The 17,841-nt window shown below is 38.8% G+C and overlaps 1 protein-coding gene across 3 annotated transcripts; it reads right to left on the bottom strand.

Annotated features, from left to right (window-relative positions):
• Nucleotides 1-1,179: 1,179 nt before the first annotated feature.
• On the bottom strand, nt 1,180-15,966 carry tp53inp2b (tumor protein p53 inducible nuclear protein 2b). Of its 3 annotated transcripts, none has more exons than XM_077574334.1 (4): nt 15,713-15,966; nt 10,239-10,614; nt 7,301-7,829; nt 1,180-5,814 (listed from the first exon to the last, which is right to left on the bottom strand). In XM_077574334.1, exons 2-4 carry the CDS (start codon nt 10,360-10,362, stop codon nt 5,559-5,561), a joined length of 909 nt encoding a protein of 302 aa, XP_077430460.1. In that variant the 5' UTR covers nt 10,363-10,614; nt 15,713-15,966; the 3' UTR covers nt 1,180-5,558. The 3 variants fall into 3 exon arrangements, with proteins under 3 accessions (XP_077430460.1, XP_077430476.1, XP_077430469.1); XM_077574350.1 differs by having other exon boundaries at nt 7,301-7,457; XM_077574343.1 differs by having other exon boundaries at nt 15,717-15,966.
• Between the last annotated feature and the right edge of the window lie 1,875 nt (nt 15,967-17,841).

Here is a 17,841-nt window from a genome sequence, read left to right as displayed (position 1 = left end):
CTATTTCTAGTAGTTTAACACCCCCCTCCCCCCACACACACTTTTGTTAACAAGAGTATGAAAACCTAGAATTTTTTTATTGTACATTTAGAACAGATGTAAAATTTGTGATTACTCGTGAGTTAACTAGTGAAGTCATGCGATTAATTACGATTAAAAACTTTAATCACCTGACGCCTCGAATTTTTAATAATCTTTTCTTTTTTTAAGTGATTCATCAAAAATTTATTTGAACTATTTCTATTAGTTTAACATTCCCCCCCACTTTTGTTAACGAGTATGAAAACCTAGAATTGTTTATTGTACATTTATAACAGATGTAAAATTTGTGATTAATTGTGAGTGAACTAATGAAGTCATGCGATTAATTACAATAAAAAAAAATGTAATCGCCTCTTGCCCCTAATTTTTAATAATCTTTTTTTTTTCAAATGAATTTATGGCAGTGAATGAGTTAATGATACTATGGACTCCCTTGAGCATCAGAACACTGCAGTTCGGGTTCTGACCTGAACAAAGATATCAGAACATATCACTTCAATCCTAAAGGCTGACACTGACTCCCTGTCAGCTGTAGAATTGATTTTAAATCACGCTACTGGTCTATAAATCTCTCAATGGCTTAGTCCTGAATACATTAAAGAAATGCTCATGGAATACAAACCCATGGGGGTCGGAGGTCATCAGACTCAAGTCAGTTAGTGGAGTTCAAAGCAAATGTGATGCTATCACATTAGCTGTTCCAAATGGAATAAGATGGCAACAGAACTGATGTTAGCCCCAAATGAAAGTACTTATAAATCCATGTTCTCCCAAAGCTATTATGCTCTTTTCCTAAATCATGTCTTTATTAATCCTAGTAAACATTTTCTGTACTTCTTCATTTCCTGAATCGCTTATGCCTTTCCCTGAACTGGTTTCTAGCCGACCACCGAGCACACACGGACGAACCATTTTCTCTGCTTTGCTTTTAAATGTCTTCAATTCTTAAGTTTAAGTATGCGAAATTACTTTCACTTAAAAAATGTTTTGTATCTATGTGAAGCACATTTGAGTTCACTTGTGTATAAAATGCACAATATAAATTAAGCCGCCTTGCTAATAATACAGGGCTGTTCCATTTTGTTCCGCCCTTCCTAATCACGCTCATCGTCCCCACATGAAAATAACGACACGAGATTCAGGCGTGAACCTGAGCATTTATTGTGTTGTTTGTGGAGAGTGGGTTGGTGGGCTGGTACCTGTGTTTTCTGAAAGGATGCTGAAATACCCATCAGTTCATTTTGCATAGGTTTTGCCTGGTTGTGGAAAACTGTCCACTTTAGGGATGGAGGAAGGGAAGAAAAAAAAAAATCACAAAAAAACATGCAGAGAAAGTGAAAGGCACAATCACCATGGATACCAGATACACCACATTTTATGTGTCTAAATATTTCATTTCATGGGGAGGCGTGTACTTGAGATGTAAACATGGGCCAAAGCGCATGTGTTGGTAAGCTGCCATCATTTCAGGGCATAACATAAACATCACAAACTCCCCAGACATTCATAGTTTTTTTTTTTTTCATTTCAAACATCCTAGCTCTAATTACTATACAGGAAAGTACAAGCATATTCTATGTGTTATTATAATACATATACATCATTTCATTTCTTTAAATATAAACGACTGTCTCCTGCCTCATCTGTCCATTTCCTTTCATCGTCGGTGTTCAACACACAGTATGACCACCGACTCTCCACATTGTTGGATGTCTTTTACTCTGAACACACACTTTCCATTGCTTACACACAACACGCTGAACACATTTCCTTCTTACATGTCATCAGAGGTGAGGGAGAAAAAAAATTTCAAAACCAAAATAAACAGGACAAGCTTGCAGACGTCGTCGCATTTTTACATGCATGCACATACAGTCGCCCGCAAGATCTGTGATCTCATCAAGAATTCAGTTGCGCGTCATTCATGTCGATACCCTGGCACAACACGTACATAGCAAACAGAGAAAAGAAATCACATCATAAATTAATAGATATTTGAATAAAACGGTCTTTTATGAGAATAGTTGACAGAACAAAACAATTTTGGTATGTCATTAACTCATTCACTGCCATTGACGGCTATAGACGTCAAAAATTCATTTGAACTATTTCTATTAGTTGAACATTTTTTCCCACTTTTGTTAACAACAGTATGCAAATCTAGAATTTTTTTATTGTTCATTTAGAACAGATATAAAATGTGTGATTAATCGGGAGTTAACTAGTGAAGTCATGCGATTAATTACGACCCAAAAAATAAAATCGCCTGACGCCCCTAATTTTTAATAATCCTTTCTCTTTTTTTTTTTTAATCGCGCCAGGCGATTCATTTTTTTTTAATTGTAATTAATTACATGACTTCAATAGTTAACTCACGATTAATAACAAATTGTATTTGTTCTAAATGTACAATAATTTTTTACAAGAGTATGAAAACCTAGACAATTTTTTTAAATTGTACATTTAGAACAGATATAAAATTTGTGATTAATTTCAATTAACTAGTGAAGTCATGCGATTAATTATGATAAAAATAAAATAATCGCCTGATGCCCCTAATTTTTAAATAATCTTTTCTTAAAAAAAAGAAAAGATTATTAAAAAATAAAAATAAAATAATTAAAATTGAAAAGATGATTAAAAACTAGGGCAGTCAGGCGATTAAAATTTTTCGTAATTAATGGCATGACTAATGTTCTGTTCTAAACGTAAAATTTTTCTTCTTCTAGGTTTTCATACTCAACCAAAAAAAAAAACTTAACAAAAGTGGAAAAAAATGTTAAACTAATAGAAATATGAATTTTTGACGGTTATAGCCGTCAATGGCAGTGAACGGGTTAAAAAGCAAAATAACTTGGATGGATGGTTTAAAAACACTCTTTCTGTTTCCAAAGATTGTGAAAGCATCACCGGATCGCCACTAATTCTTTTGAGCACAGCAGTACAGATTTTCAATTACAGCCATGTCGACATTCCTCTCAAAAGTCGAAGCGGACCCTCTGGGAGGCAGCGTGTGATTTTCATTGTGCTCCTCACCCGGTAAGATGCGACTCAAAACGGGGGCCACGATGCCTTTTCCCATTTGGATAAGTGATGCAGAGAGGATTCACCTCAGTCCCTTAAAACTTAACAGTGAGGACCCACGTTTTGAGAGGCTTTGACATCTAACTAGAAATTGTTCTTAGAATATTTACAAGCGTAATAAAAGACTATTATAATGAACGTTTTGGAAAAGAAAAACAAGTGGAAGCATCACAAAAGAAAAACACAAGCACACAGCACGCCACTAAAACTTTCGACTCACAAAAAATGAATGAGAGTGTAAACACACATCCACGTCTCCAATAATATACAAACATTAGTTTACACTTCAGCACCATTGTTTAATATTGTTTTAATACATATCATTAAGCTGAATCTCTAATTGGACAATGTTAAGAGTTTGGTGTGCATACAGGAACAAACAGCGGGTGTTGATGCTCAAAAAGGCCGAATGGAACTTTAAGTGAGTTATTATTTTATTTTTTTCAATTAAAAAAATGCTTAACTCATTCACTGCCATTGACGGCTATTTACGTCAAAAATTCATTTGAACTATTTCTATTGGTTTCACATTTTTTTCTCCACTTTTGTTAACAAGAGCATGGAAACCTAGAAAAAAAACGATTGTACATTTAGAGCAGATATAAAATGTGTGATTAATCATGAGTTAACTATTGAAGTTATGCGATTAATTACAATAAAAAAATGTAATTGCTAATTTTTTAATCGTAATTAACTAGTTAACTCACAATTAATCACACATTTTATATCTGTTCTAAATGTACAATAAAAAATATAGGTTTTCATACTCTTGTTAACAAAATTAGAAAAAAATGTTAAACTAATAGAAATAGTTCAAATGAATTTTTGACGTCTATAGCCGTCAATGGCAGTGAATGAGTTAATATGGAGTCTATTAATGAAAGTGACTAATGAATGAAACCATCACACTTTCTTTTTCCATTTCGGAAAAGAGGAATCACGGCGCACACTGTGGCCGGTGTGCGCCGGGCACGTTTTCTTCAGTCGGCAGATTTGACACACAATTGAATGGTCGTCATCCTGCTGTGTGCCTTCTGCAAACGGCAAGTTTCAATGTGGCGACCTTGTCTTCGCAAACAGATTGATATTGGTGGAACCATGCAGACTGGAAAACCAACAAAACAAAATCAAGAGCTCGACCATCAATAACGCTCTTTATACACTTACTATATCTTGTCATATCGTGTGACCCAATTATTTTGACTGCATCCATGAACATTGCAATATTTTTCAATTAACTCATTCACTGCCATTGACGGCTATATAATATATCATTTGAACTATTTGTATTAGTTTAATATTATTTTTTCACTTGTGTTAACAAGAGTATGGAATTCTATTTTTTTTTTATTGAACATTTAGAACAGATAATTTGTGATGAGTTAACTCGTGAAGTCATGTTATTAATTACAATTAAAAAAATTCATCGCCTTTTTTTATTTTTTTATTGTAATTAATCGCATGACTTCAATCGTTAAATCATGATTAATCCTAAAAAAATAAAAAATAAAAAATAAATCTGGGTTTTCATACTCCTGTTAACAAAAGCGGAAAAAATGGTAAACTAATAGAAATAGTTCAAATTAATTTTTGACGTCTATGGCCGTCAATGGCAGTGAATGAGTTAAAAAGCTAACTGAAGGCTGTTGATGCTGGACAACAGGCTGTTGTCGTGGGTCACTTTGCACTTGTCGTTATCTATTCTTTGTCATCGAAGTCTTTGCGTCTAAGCCGCTGCAACATTTCGTTGACTCTTTAGTCTGTTTTGTTGTCGTTCTCCCACCATCGCCTTCTTGCTCATCCTTCTCAAAGTGAGATGTGAGGAATCACACAATATTTACGTCTTGTGCTGATATTGTTTGCTCCAACACAAATGCAAATAGATTGTATTGTGCTTTTCATCCCACACCGTATATCCATCCTCTTTTTTTTTTCTGGGCAAAATGAACAGTTTCATGTGGATATATTAACTTTACATAAAGCTGTAAGGGAAGGATGAGCTGCTTTTTCTGTAAATGAAGTTGAGCCACGTTGCAGTCATGCAAAGTTCCAGCAATTTTCTGTTCAGTCAGAGAAGATCGTCTGTCAATGTTATTTGATTCATGAACTTCAGCAATGTATTGGAAATGATCTCAAAATTGTATCTGCTTATGGTTCAGTAAAACTTTGGAATAAGTCCAAGACATTTGACTAAAAAAGAGAAAATTAACAAACCAGTTTTTTTTGTACTTTTTGTGAATATTTTGTTTTTGTTTTTTGACACTGTAGAAAGTATCGTTAGGTTCTATTCAGCTCCACTCTGAGGGCTTAACAGCAAAACAGGGAGAATCCAATTACTGTAGTCCAAATGTAATACGAACTAAATTAGACAGAATGCGGCGAAAACAAAGTTGACTCTTCTAATGCCCTCAGAGTAAACGCTCGGGGAGGGTCTAGTGGCAGACGTTACGCTTGCTGGGCTGGTGCAGGAAGGTGTTTCGAGCGTGACTTGCGTGGCGGGGAATCTGCTCCCTGGTGCGGTTTTGGCGTTGGATGCGGTTGCGGCTCAGGTGGCGCCTCTCGATGCGAGCTTTGCTACGCTGGGCTCGGGCCACTTGGGCGACCTTAGGCTGGACGTAAGGTCCAAAACTCACCCTGAATGGCCCAGGGGTGTGGGTGGCCGGAGCAGCGGCTGGCTCGGCCACTCGGCTGCAGGAGGGGAGACAAAAACAATTTGGGACTATGTTTACATGCGGTCAATAGTCGGGTTAATGGTCAGAGGTGGCAAATCCAGGTCCAAAAAGTAAAAACCCTACCACAGTTTGGCTTTAGCTCCAAGTGCTAGCTTGCTAGCACCCTAGCTAGCTCCCATGGTGCTAGGGAGCTAGCTAGCTAGCTAGCATCAATGGCTAAAGCCAAACTGTGTCAGAGTTTTTACTTTCTGGACCTGGATTTGCCACCTGTGGTTAAGGTCAAAATTCTAATTTCTGAAACATTCGGGACAACTTGTTTACATGTGTGATCGGACAGATTTTTTACCCTCGTGTACATATGTGTGGTGAGTGACATGAATATAATGTCTTTTATTAGCCGCCGAAATGATGTCTATTTGCACAATGACGCTGGACCCAAGGCTTAAAACGGGACTGTGACAGCCAAAACGCGACTTTGCAGTCGGGAAAATCCAGTTATACAAGTTAGCAAGCGGCAACGTAAGATGGCCGCCGCAGTTCCGTACTAGTTCCTGTACTCAAAAGACCAAGATTCCTTGTGAATAGAGCATGCGCAGATCACAACTCAGTGATCCTTTCAAACAGGGATCGCGTTTATATGATCAACTATTTGGGTTAGAAAAGGGGGTTGCCTAGGGGTCTTATTCGGGTTTTGAAACCCCCCCGAATAAGAACATAAATGTTTTTGCACGCTTAAATGACTTGTCAAAACCTGAATAGATTGCATGTAAACATAGTCAGTTTATATCCTGTTTCCGAAGCACTCGTGGAAAGAGTTACTCTCGTATACATGGTCATTGTGCTCAATTGGAAATCTAAAGGTGTGACGTATGGACATCGTATATAAGACGTAAATAGACGTCATTTCCGCTTTTAACTTACAACGTTCAATAAAAGACATTCTATTTATGTCACCACGTTAAATAAAATCAGTTTCTTCTTCGCTCCAAAAGTGTAGTTCTGTGCTGTGTCGCCATGTTTTTTGTTTTTGTTTTGTTTACCTCTGCTTGTGCTTTTCCGGTAGATTGTGCGCCAGACACACGGACATACAGTACACGCAAATATTTGTGTATACACACTGTGTCATTTTCGCCGTAGAGACAGAAAATAACGTGAAAACGCGGCGGGGAAATAAACGTGTACCACCGCTGAAAGCTGGATGCTGGAACCAAGGTTAAAATACGACAAAATAGGACAAAATGTATATAGGCTCGCTTAGTGAGTGGCAACGTAAGATGGCCGCCGCAGTTCCTGTACTCAAAAGACTACGATTCCTTGCGAATATAGCATACACAGAACCCAAACCACTGATCCTTTCAAACAAGGTATTTAGATGACCAAGTCAAATATTCTGGTTAGAAAAGGGGTAACCCAGGGGTCTTATTCGGGTTATCGCGCGTTTACATGGCTCCTACAGTGATTTTTGATGGCGCTAAGGAAAACGTGTTTTCTGAGTTTCTCACCTCACGCTACTGGCCATGCTCACAATGCTTTCCTCGCCCACCACGGAGAGGTTGCCGTTGGAGACCATGGACAGGTTGCTCGCCGACACGTACACGGACATGCTGGGGTGCTCGATGAGCAGGTCCTCCATGGGGCTGGCCTCCGCCGTGGCTCCTTCTGCAGTGAAACAGGGGGGAGGGGTGACAAACCAGCTCTCATCCATGCAGCCCCTCTCCGAGCCTGCCCTACTGCCGTCCCCGCTGCCCCCACACTCGCTCCCGGCGGGAGAAGTCGACTGAGAAGTCGAGGAGGCTGCGGACAGTCTGGCCCGTCTTGTCAATGGAGTGACACCCGTGGGGTCTGGCGCTAATTGCGCCCGCACGCTACGTGTCCTCCGTCGCTTGTTTGGTGGGCGGGGAATGGAAGTTTGGCGTTCAGTCCGTGTTTGAGCGTCTTCAAGGTTCGATGGGTTACTGTCTGGGATCGGATGTGCAATCGTAAGTTGGGCCTGTGTCTCGGCGTCGGGTTGCATCATGCGGCCGGACTCGTCTAATCAGGGTCGGGGGACGCCAATAAGGTGGAGGTGGGAGGATTTGATGCAAATGTTGGAGACATTTAAAATGTCATGCAGGTAGAAAGGGATCATTTTGTGGCCATCACATACGCACGCGCACACATACCAGTGTGAGGGATGTAAGGGTGTATACAAAAAAAAAAAAATCGAAGGGGAGGGGGGAGAAGAGGGGGCAGGAGACACAAAACATAAAAGAGTCACATCATTAGTTGTGTTGACCCTCTTGGGTTTTGACTGTTTCTCCTATTTTTCATTGCTTGATTGGGTCCTGAAGACTCACATTTGATTTTATTTTTTTTTTTAAACAATCCACTTTGTCATGATTGAGATCATAAACAAGGAGGGGTGAGCTTCATGTTCAAAACCAATGGACTATATGCCACGGAGGAGGCGGGACTTCCGACTTGTGGGTTTTCACCCATCAATTTTGTTTCCGTTTCCGGTTTGCGACGTGTGGGCCGCGTCCCAATACTTGCGCGTCTGCCTTTGTGCCCCTCGGTTGCGCGTTCTCGTCGACGGGTGCGAGGCTGCGAGTGTGTAGTGTCTGTCTGAGTGTCTGAAGCATTTCAGGTAGCCGAGACGCCCTCCCGCCGATGAGCTGGAGCACGCGGTTGGGGGGCGCAGGGGTGGGGATGCGAGTGTTGGAACGCGACCAGCAGTGGCCGGAAACGGCGCTGATGTGTAAAACCCGGAAGTCGGAAGTCCGTGGCATCTATACCCCATTGCAACGTTCCATTAACCGGTTTAAAGGGAAAGTCAACCCTCCCAAAAAAAATTATTGACAATAATATGCTCTATCCTACGGAAGCGTATTGCATTCATTTGAAGAAGAAAAGTCCTGTTTTTTTTAACAAATTTTTGGGGGGAGCTTTGTTTTTTGGAGTATTTTTTTCTGTTTTATTGAATATTTTTTGAGTAATTTCTCCCTGTTTTATAAAATAAGCTTTCTATTTTTCTGAATATATATATATTTTTTAAAGGGTTTTTCCTCAGAGATTAGAGAACAAACCACAATACAATATACACATTCATTCCTTCCTGAGAGCCAGTAAGTAAACATGACCATCTTATGGCATATGGAGGTATGCGGGAAAGTGTCTATTAGTGAGTCTGCAACAAGTCACTTGGAGTTCAGAGGTCAAAAGAATTAATTACTCAGAAAAAAAACTGTTTTTCTGAATATTTTTTTCCCAGTTTTTTTTTATGATTTTTCCCCCTGTTTTTTTATGATTTTTTCCGTTTTTTTTTATTTTAATTTTCAGACTGTTTTTCTGAATATTTTTTGACTGAAAAAAATATTCCGTACAACAGAAAAAAAATCCAAAACAGACAATTAAAAAAAATACTCCAAAGCTCCCCCCAAAAATTTGTCAGAAAAACGTTTTTCTTTTTCTTTTTTCAAGTGAATACAATACGCTTCCGTACAATCTTGCCCCACTAGTCTAAATATGGTATTCTGGTTAATAGTGTTAGTGGAATATGAGTTAAGCAGCAAAATCCAGCAGTTTTTAATCCATCCCGGGCGGCCATTTTGCCACTTGCTGTCGACTGACGATGACATCACAGGTGCACAGGTCTCAGGTAACAACCAATCCCAGCTCAGCTTCAGAAAACAGGAGAGCTGTGATTGGTCGTTGACTGAGCCCTGAGCAACTATGATGTCATCTTCAGTCGACAGCAAGTGGCAAAATGGCCGCCCCCTTGAGATGGATAAAAACGGCTGGATTTTGCTTCATAACTCATATTCCACAAATGTAATATTAACTCGTTGACTGCCAAAAACGTTAAATAACGTTTAGTAAAATCCCAGGGAGGAGTGCCAAAGACGTTAAAAGACGTTTGTTTCAAAACAGAGGTGAAACTAACCATTTTTTATTGTTGATTACTGAAAAACGGAATAAGGTAGAAACAAACTTTTTTTTCTGATGAAAGATGAGAGTCCAATCTTTCATTTGGTAGTATGTGTGTTTCCATAGTCCAAACACATAATTTTCTGTGGACCTTGAAAGATCAGTCAAAATGCTTAAATCGGCTGGCACTGGCGACATCCCGTTTCTGAAAACGTCTGGCAGTCAAAGAGTTAACCAGAACGTCATGTTTAGACTCGTGAGGTCACATATAAGATATTATTGTCAAGAAATGTTTAAGGTTGACTTCCACTTTAAAACATCTCAGGTGGCCTTCTGGGCCTGTACCGAATCAATTCCTGACTACAGCCCATCATGACCTTCACTTCACCTCATAATGTTTTCATGCAAACGGGGACAGCGCTTGCACTCACTGCGTAAAAGTCATTCTTAATAGTTTTTTCTAACTTAACAGTCGCCCCCGTGTTATTTGACTCTCCAAATCTATGATCCAATCAAACTGCAAATGAGACTCACCAGGCAAGTTGACAAGCATCCATCCTTCCTCGTCAGCCTCGGTCACGCAGGGATTCGGTCCCTTCAGCTCCGCTGCCACTTCTTCCACCTCCCCAAAAAGCAAGTTGCTCAGGCGTTGAAACATGACGGCTTGGCCTTAAGTTGTTTTTTTTTTAAACTTTGATGAGTAAAACAAAACAAAAAAGCTGTAGCTGCCTTTGAATGGTATTTAATTTTTTTTTTTTTTTTTTTTTTTAGGTAAGACGTATAACTGTGTATTGTTATTATTTAACTTTGCTTTGACTCCGAGCCCTTTGCTGGATCTTGGTTTGGACAAGGGGGAGGGTGGGCTTCAGTAGTGCAAATGTAAGGTTTCACTTGGTTTGGAGCAAAAGGCCTGAAAGAGAGCAAAGAGACAATCGTGTGTTTACAAAAGGGAGTTCTTTAACTTGCAATACATATTTAAGTCAAAAATGAGCTAATGCTACGTTGAAGTATTGCTACAAAGTCAACATTTTTTATAGTATGTAGCGCCAGGTTGGGTTAATGACGATTATGTAGATGATTTTGGTGCTTTGTCCTTTTTGTATCCTTGAAGGTTTGCATGTTAGCCATCGTTGCTAATGAGCTAATCTGGTTAGCGCACTGCCAAACATATTTACATTTCAAAGTACGGCACTTAGCATAACGCCTGACTTTGCCTCCCAGAATTGTTATAAATTGCGATTTGGTCCACAAATGAGCGGCGTAAGCTTTCGTTTGTTGGAATGCGACCACGATAAATGTCATTATGTGGACCTCGTTTGTGTCTTTGTCGCTTAAGAGTTTGTGTGTCCAATGAATTCGGTGTACTAACTGGATTGCCCTTTGAAAATAAATGATATTATGAACTTTCACCAAGTCAAGGAGAAATATAAACACCTTTTTCCTTTCTTTCCTTTTTTTTTTTTTGAGGATGACCTGCACTCTCGGTGGTAACCAGACGATAGCATGTATTAGTGAGCCCACAATAGTGATTCCATAGTTAACTCATTCACTGCCATTGACGCCTATAGACGTCAAAAATTCATTTTGACTATTTAATTTAACTTTTTTTTTTCCCACTTTTGTTAATGTTTAAAGTATGAAAACCTAGATTTTTTTTTTTTGCACATTCAGAACAGATATAAAATTTGTTCATGCAATTAATTACAATTAAATTTTTTAATCACCTGACGCCCCTAATTTTTAATAATCTTTTTTTTTAATCGTGAGTTAACTCGTGAAGTAATACGATTAATTACAATTTTAAAAAATTATCACCTGACGCCCCTAATTTTTTAATAATCTTTTATTCTTAAAAAAAAAAAAAAGATTAAAATTAGGGGTGTCAGGCGATTAAAATTTGTCATCATAATTAATCGCATGACTTCACTAGTTAACCCACAGTTTTATATCTGTTCTAAATATCCCCCCAAAAATTCTAGGTTTTCATATTCTTGTTAACAAAAGTGGAAAAAAATGTTAAACTAATAAAAATTGTTAATAGTTAGTCACATTAAACCTGATCATGACTGGCATAGCAAGTTTAATTAGCACAACTAAAGAGACTTGACTTATGTTTGTTGTCGTTTTCAGTGAGAGGCGTACAATCTACATCCAAATGAGAGCTGTTTCTAATGGTTAGCCTCTCTCACACATACTACCAGTCAAAAGTTTGGACACCTTTTTTATTTTCAATCAAAATCATGACAAAGTGCATCCAACCTTTTGATTGGTAGTATTGCTAAATTCTGGAACTCATATGCTTCAGTAGTTCAACTACACCGCAAACTACACTAGTAATAAAACATTTTGTCAAATGATTAACTCCATGGGTAAATACTAGGGGTGTGACAAAAATGGATTCTCATAAAAATCGAGATTCTCATTTAGTCCGATTCAGAATCGATTTAAAATGTCCCAAAATCGATTTTATTTAAATTATTTTATACTGTCTGTGTGTGCCTTTATTGCTGTTCATGTTGTACCCGGTTTGGCCACTGAGGGGCAGTGTGGTTCCACGCGGTCTAATACACTGTTAAGTTGTAGCCACATTAGAGAGTAGAAGGAAAAAGTCACGATCAAGTTATTCCAAAAAAAAATAATTCAGCGTGGAGCTGTTCTTTTGAGTGATAAAAGTGCCGCGAGTAGCGAGCTAATTAGCATTAGCGAGTCCGACTGGAGTAGATCATTACAATTCCTTGTACATCTATAGATTGAAGCAAAAATCATTGTCAATCAAATCATTTTGAATCAAAAATCATCCTTAATCGAAAATCGATTCTGAATCGAATCGCAGGCCCAAAAATTCGGAATCGAATCGTGACACATTCAAAGACTCCCACCCTTAGTAAATACAGAGTCATATTATCTGACGTTTTGATTCAGCTCTTGTAATGGAGCTCTTTACGCTGGCAGGTTTCAAACGTGGTCATAAATTAATGCTAATGTCAGCACTAGAAAAGGAACAGAAAGTACACATTTACAGAACATTACAAGCACTACAGAAGATAGTGAGGAAAGGGACAAGGCCTGGCCTAATGTGTAACAGTGATGTAATAATGTTCTGAAGTTGAAATAATCTGCTGACAAGATTGTAGGTACATGAAGTATGACGCTCTGTCCTTATTTGGAGAATGCAATGGTCAAAATAAACTTCAGGATTAGATAAAAAGGAAGCTTTATCAAGTCCAGCGCGAGACTAGCGCTAATGCAGGGAATTGATTTCTACAATAATTTAAAGGAATCGACGTGCGCTGTTGTCATATTTTTACGAATGACCTCACGTGACCGCAAAATTCATAATCCTGTGCCTCGATCAAATCCACCAAAATCGCATTACACCACAACTTAGACCTGATTTGATCTCATCTCATCTCTAGCCTACTTTCCGTCCCCAAATTCTCAGGCGCACCTGAGGCGTAGAATAGAAAATGCCCTCGGTGCGCCGAAACACCCAGAAAGGTGCGGCGCGGTTCACCAAAATCCCAGACGCGGTAAACCAGACTTGTTGGTGCACGAAAAAGAAGATGTGCGAGTTTTTAAGTGCACGTGGTCTGTCTTTGAATATACAGCCCTGAGGTGTTGTGTCGGTAGCCGTCGCTAGTCTTATTATACTGTACAAAGAAAAACTTAACCTAGAAGCTTAAAGTATGCAGTTTTCCGGGCTTTTTCAAATATACGTTATTGATCCCAATAACGCTATCCGTTTAGCAGATTTGCTATAGTTTAAATTAGGGACGCTCAATAACACTTTCTTCCAGATCGGCCCTAGTATGAGTACACATCTCTTGAGTCACCGATACTACTACCAAGTACCACAAGTAATTATTACTATCTTAAAGAACGACTTATATATTTCAAATTTTCGAGAAACGTTATGTTAATCTTATATATACTTATTTTTATATTTATATTCTTTTTATTTCTAGTTCCGGATCATAAAATGGCCGCAAGAGAGTGCGTGTGACTACTAATATGTTGAAATATGATTAGGTATGGACTGATACTGATACCTGGTATCGGTCCTCACCCATCCCTGGTTAAAATCCTATAACCTTAAGACACTCATGTGGGTGTTTTGAATACAAAATATGTAATACAGTTTTAATTGACAGTAAATATCTCCTGGGAGTGACAACACTCGCATTGCAAGTTTGTGCTCGCAAGTAAAAAAAAAAAACAGTAGAGGGATGGCTAGTATTTTTATTTTTTTTTAATTGTCACTGTCAGTGAAGGTAATGAAATTTTGGGATTTTTTGTCTTAAAATAAAATGTTGATTTTACTATTAGTCATTATTATTTTACATAATTTTAACTATTTTAACTTCATCTATAAATTATCTGGTCCATTTATCTATTTAAAATACTAACTCATTCACTGCCATTGACGGCTATAGACGTCAAAAATTCATTCGAACTATTTCTATTCGTTTCACTTTTTTTCCCACTTTTGTTAACAAGAGTACGAAAACCTAGAATTTAGAACAGATATAAAATTTGTGATTAATCGTGAATTAACTAGTGAAGTCATGCGATTAATTACGATAAAAAAATTAATCACCTGATTCAGGTCAGTCAGGCGATTTACATTTTTTATGGTAATTAACTGCATGACTTCAATGGTTAACTCACAATTAATCACTAATTATATATCTGTTCTAAATGTCCAATATATATTTTTTCTAGGTTTTCATACTCTTGTTAACAAAAGTGGGAAAAAAACGTTAAACTAATAGAAATCGTTCAAATTAATTTTTGACGTCTATAGCCGTCAATGGCAGTGAATGAGTTAAAATTCTTAACATGCATATTGCAGTTAGGCACTTGTATATTTGCCTATTTGCGTTTTTTTCCAGTTTTTTTTTTGGGGGGGGGGTGTAATATGGATGGCAAATCTATTTTTTGTGTGTGTGTGTGAAAAATGCAAGCAACCAATATTTCCAATTTGCACATATGTCTAATTTAAAATGTCATTTTTGTCATACATCTAGTGAGTAAGTACGTGGTCCTATGTGGCCCCCTCCAGTAGTGCTGATGAAAAATGATGGCCTCCTCCATCAATGTTGCCCATCCCAGTCACTTTGTACTCTTATTTTACGACTAATATAATAATAATAAAAAACCAATTGCACAGTGACTTTCCCAACAGTAACCTGCACTACAGATCCAAAGTGTATTTTTGCCTGTAGGGGGCGGGGCTTCCACAGTGGGCTTGTTCGGAGAATGAAAACAAGCCGCGGTGACGTCACAGCATCGTCACCCAGCCGCAGAAAAGAGTCTGAAGGCGTAAACCCAGCGAAATTCGAGGACGTTAACAGTGACGCCGCACGAAATAAATCCTCCTGTATTCAGCATCGCGTTAATATTCTAGCAGTCGTCCATCATCGAATATATTAGCGTGGTTCGCCTAAAAAGCAGCAGTAAAACTGGACGGCAGAATGCGGAGCCAGCCAGCTAGCGGCAGACTTTGGTGTGGGTTCTGCTATTCAGGTTACAGATGAATTATCCGTATAAGCCCTCCATCTGAAGGGTCAAAGCAATGACAATTGCGGCTGATCGGCGACGCGGGCACTCACAGGTCACAACACAAGACGTCGACCGACACTGACGATTACGTAGTCAGAAGGAGAAAAAAAATAGCGACGTTGATGATGATTGGGAACCTTAACCTCAAATGTCCTCTTGGAAAACATCAACATCCGCCATCGAGCATTTGGTGCAGTTTGCATAAGAGCGGCTGCACAGTGCAGATTGGTGTCATCTTCCGAGTAAAGGGCGTCGCAAAACACTTAATAAAACGCTTTGAATCGCGCACGACATGAAAACATTTAGGCTGTGCAAGTCGTAGGTGACGATGGAATTTTCCCATAATGACGGTTGACATTGCATCCTCATAGATGTCACTTGATTAATAAGCAGAGGGTATGACGGGACAAAACACACACAAATACACGATATGAAAAGCTGCTTACCTGCCTTTGCGATATTATTCAAGTTGTAAACGAGATCACACACAGTAGGAACGACAATTCTTAAAGCATAGCTTTAGATAGCCTTTAAGAGAGGTAGTTAAAACACCATGGTATAAAAATAAAAAGGCTTTCTTCTCAGAAGAAGGGCTTCGTGCAAAATATTACACCGATGTTTCAGATCATAACATCTGCAGCTTTTCGAGCCTCTGCTATTTTTCTCCTCCTGTTTATTGCTGCCTCCAGCTGATCCTCAGATCAGTATGTAGAACGTACAAAACAGCTGATTGTGAGATCACAATACACGGGGACACGCCTTCGCTCCGCCCACATGGAACCAGCGGGCCAATCAGAATCGGACACAAGCCACAAGCTGCAGCTGTGAGGAAACGGGAAGGGTGGGGGCTGGGCCGCGGAGACTTCAAGCTGGAGCCAGCGAAAAGGAGGGCTTGAGCTCACTGGCTGATCCCAGATCAGCAAGTTCTATCGCCGCGGCCACTTTACGATACAAAACTGGGGGATGGTAAACTGACTCGGAATCTGTACACACACGCCGTCTGTTACGAAGGCCTGTGAGGGACAAATTTCAAGATGACCTCGCAAACACACTAAAGATACGCTCCCTCTGAAATATACAAGTTAAACTTACTAGTAATACCTGATATCGCTCATATTCACAAGCTCTTATATACACTGAATAAACGGTCTCACAAATACAAACAATATTCATTTGCTCTCATACACAATAAGTGAAACTCTGTCTTAAACACTACTGAAATCAAATGCTCTTTTATACACATTTGTACACCCCCGCCCCCATTAAATACAACTGAACCGCTCTCATGCACCAAACTACACACACACAAAAACACTCACATACACAAGTAAACACCCTTACATAAACTAGTAGTGAAACACAAACTACTGAACTGCTCTCATACATATTTTTTTTGCTCACATACACAAGTGTAATGCTCTCACACACTACTGTGACACTCATGAGGCCAACTGAATATTTTTTTCCCACTCTAATACAACTGAAACTCTTTCGCGCGATACATGGATGAACCGCTTTTCCCCCACCCACATAAACAAGTGAAATGATCTCACATGCACTAGTCTAACGCCGTCACAGGAACTCCTGAACCGCTCTCATACGCAGTGAATCATTTCATAACAGTTCTTCACTCATCTGTTGATATGTTTATACCTACGTACCATTTGTGTTACATTTAACTATATTTAAACACAAGTTTGTGTCATAATGATCAAGATTAGCGCTCTCTCGTCCACCCATGCCGTTGTCACTTTAAAAACAGTTTGTAAACAGACCCGTTGCCCTCGCCTTGGACCTACTGCTCCTCTCTGCCACTTGGTGGGTTGGACCTCCATTTGCCACTCAACATTCAACAGCCAATCAGACGGGCTCTGTCCGAATGCAGCATTCGAGTAACCAATGAGCTACCAGGAGCTTTTCAAAAACCCCTGCTGGTAACTTTTACACGTCGCAGTCTGTCACTGCCACGTTTATCATTGTTGAAGCTTATTTTCTGCGGTGGGATTGTTGTCATGTCTAGTGAATGTGATGACGTGTGGTCATCCATGCACCTGCGTTCTCACAGGGCTTACTGTGGAATGAATAATTCCTTCAGAAAGGGCAGGAAAATACAGCAGCCTAATAGTCTCTTTCAAATGACGATTTGAGGTCATTTTATACACTTAAAAGGGGGAAAGTCTATCTGAAACTGGGCCAGTTCTGTGCAGACTGTATTAGACCTTGTTATGAAATTATAAAAACTTGAAGCACAGCCAAAGCCTGGCATGATGATCTTTTACTGATTAACTGCCATTGACGACTATAAACGTAAAAAATTAATTTGAACTATTTCTATTAGTTTAAAAAAAAAAAAATCCACTTTTCCTAATACGAGTATGAAAACCTAGGGAAAAAAATATTGTAAATTTAGAACAGATATAAAATTTGTGATTAATCGTGAGTTAACTAGTGAAGTCATGTGATTAATTACAATTTAAAAAAAATAATCGGATGATGGGCCTAATTTAAAAAAAATGAATAAATAAGGGGCGTTTAATCGTAATTAATCGCATGATAATGTTATATCTGTTATTAA

This window comes from Vanacampus margaritifer, chromosome 1 (genome assembly GCF_051991255.1).
Source record: "Vanacampus margaritifer isolate UIUO_Vmar chromosome 1, RoL_Vmar_1.0, whole genome shotgun sequence".
Lineage (NCBI taxonomy): Eukaryota > Metazoa > Chordata > Actinopteri > Syngnathiformes > Syngnathidae > Vanacampus > Vanacampus margaritifer.
The sequence above is the reverse complement of the archived record's forward strand: the minus strand, read 5'-3'. Positions and strand labels throughout refer to the sequence as shown.

Excerpts from the sequence above, each read along its gene's own strand:
- tp53inp2b (XM_077574334.1), bottom strand. The coding sequence starts at position 10,362 with ATGTTTCAACGCCTGAGCAACTTGCTTTTTGGGGAGGTGGAAGAAGTG. Across the intron at positions 7,830-10,238 it reads GATGCTTGTCAACTTGCCTG|ACGAGTCCGGCCGCATGATG; the intron begins GTGAGTCTCATT and ends GACCCTGATTAG. Across the intron at positions 5,815-7,300 it reads AGCATGGCCAGTAGCGTGAG|CCGAGTGGCCGAGCCAGCCG; the intron begins GTGAGAAACTCA and ends CCCCTCCTGCAG.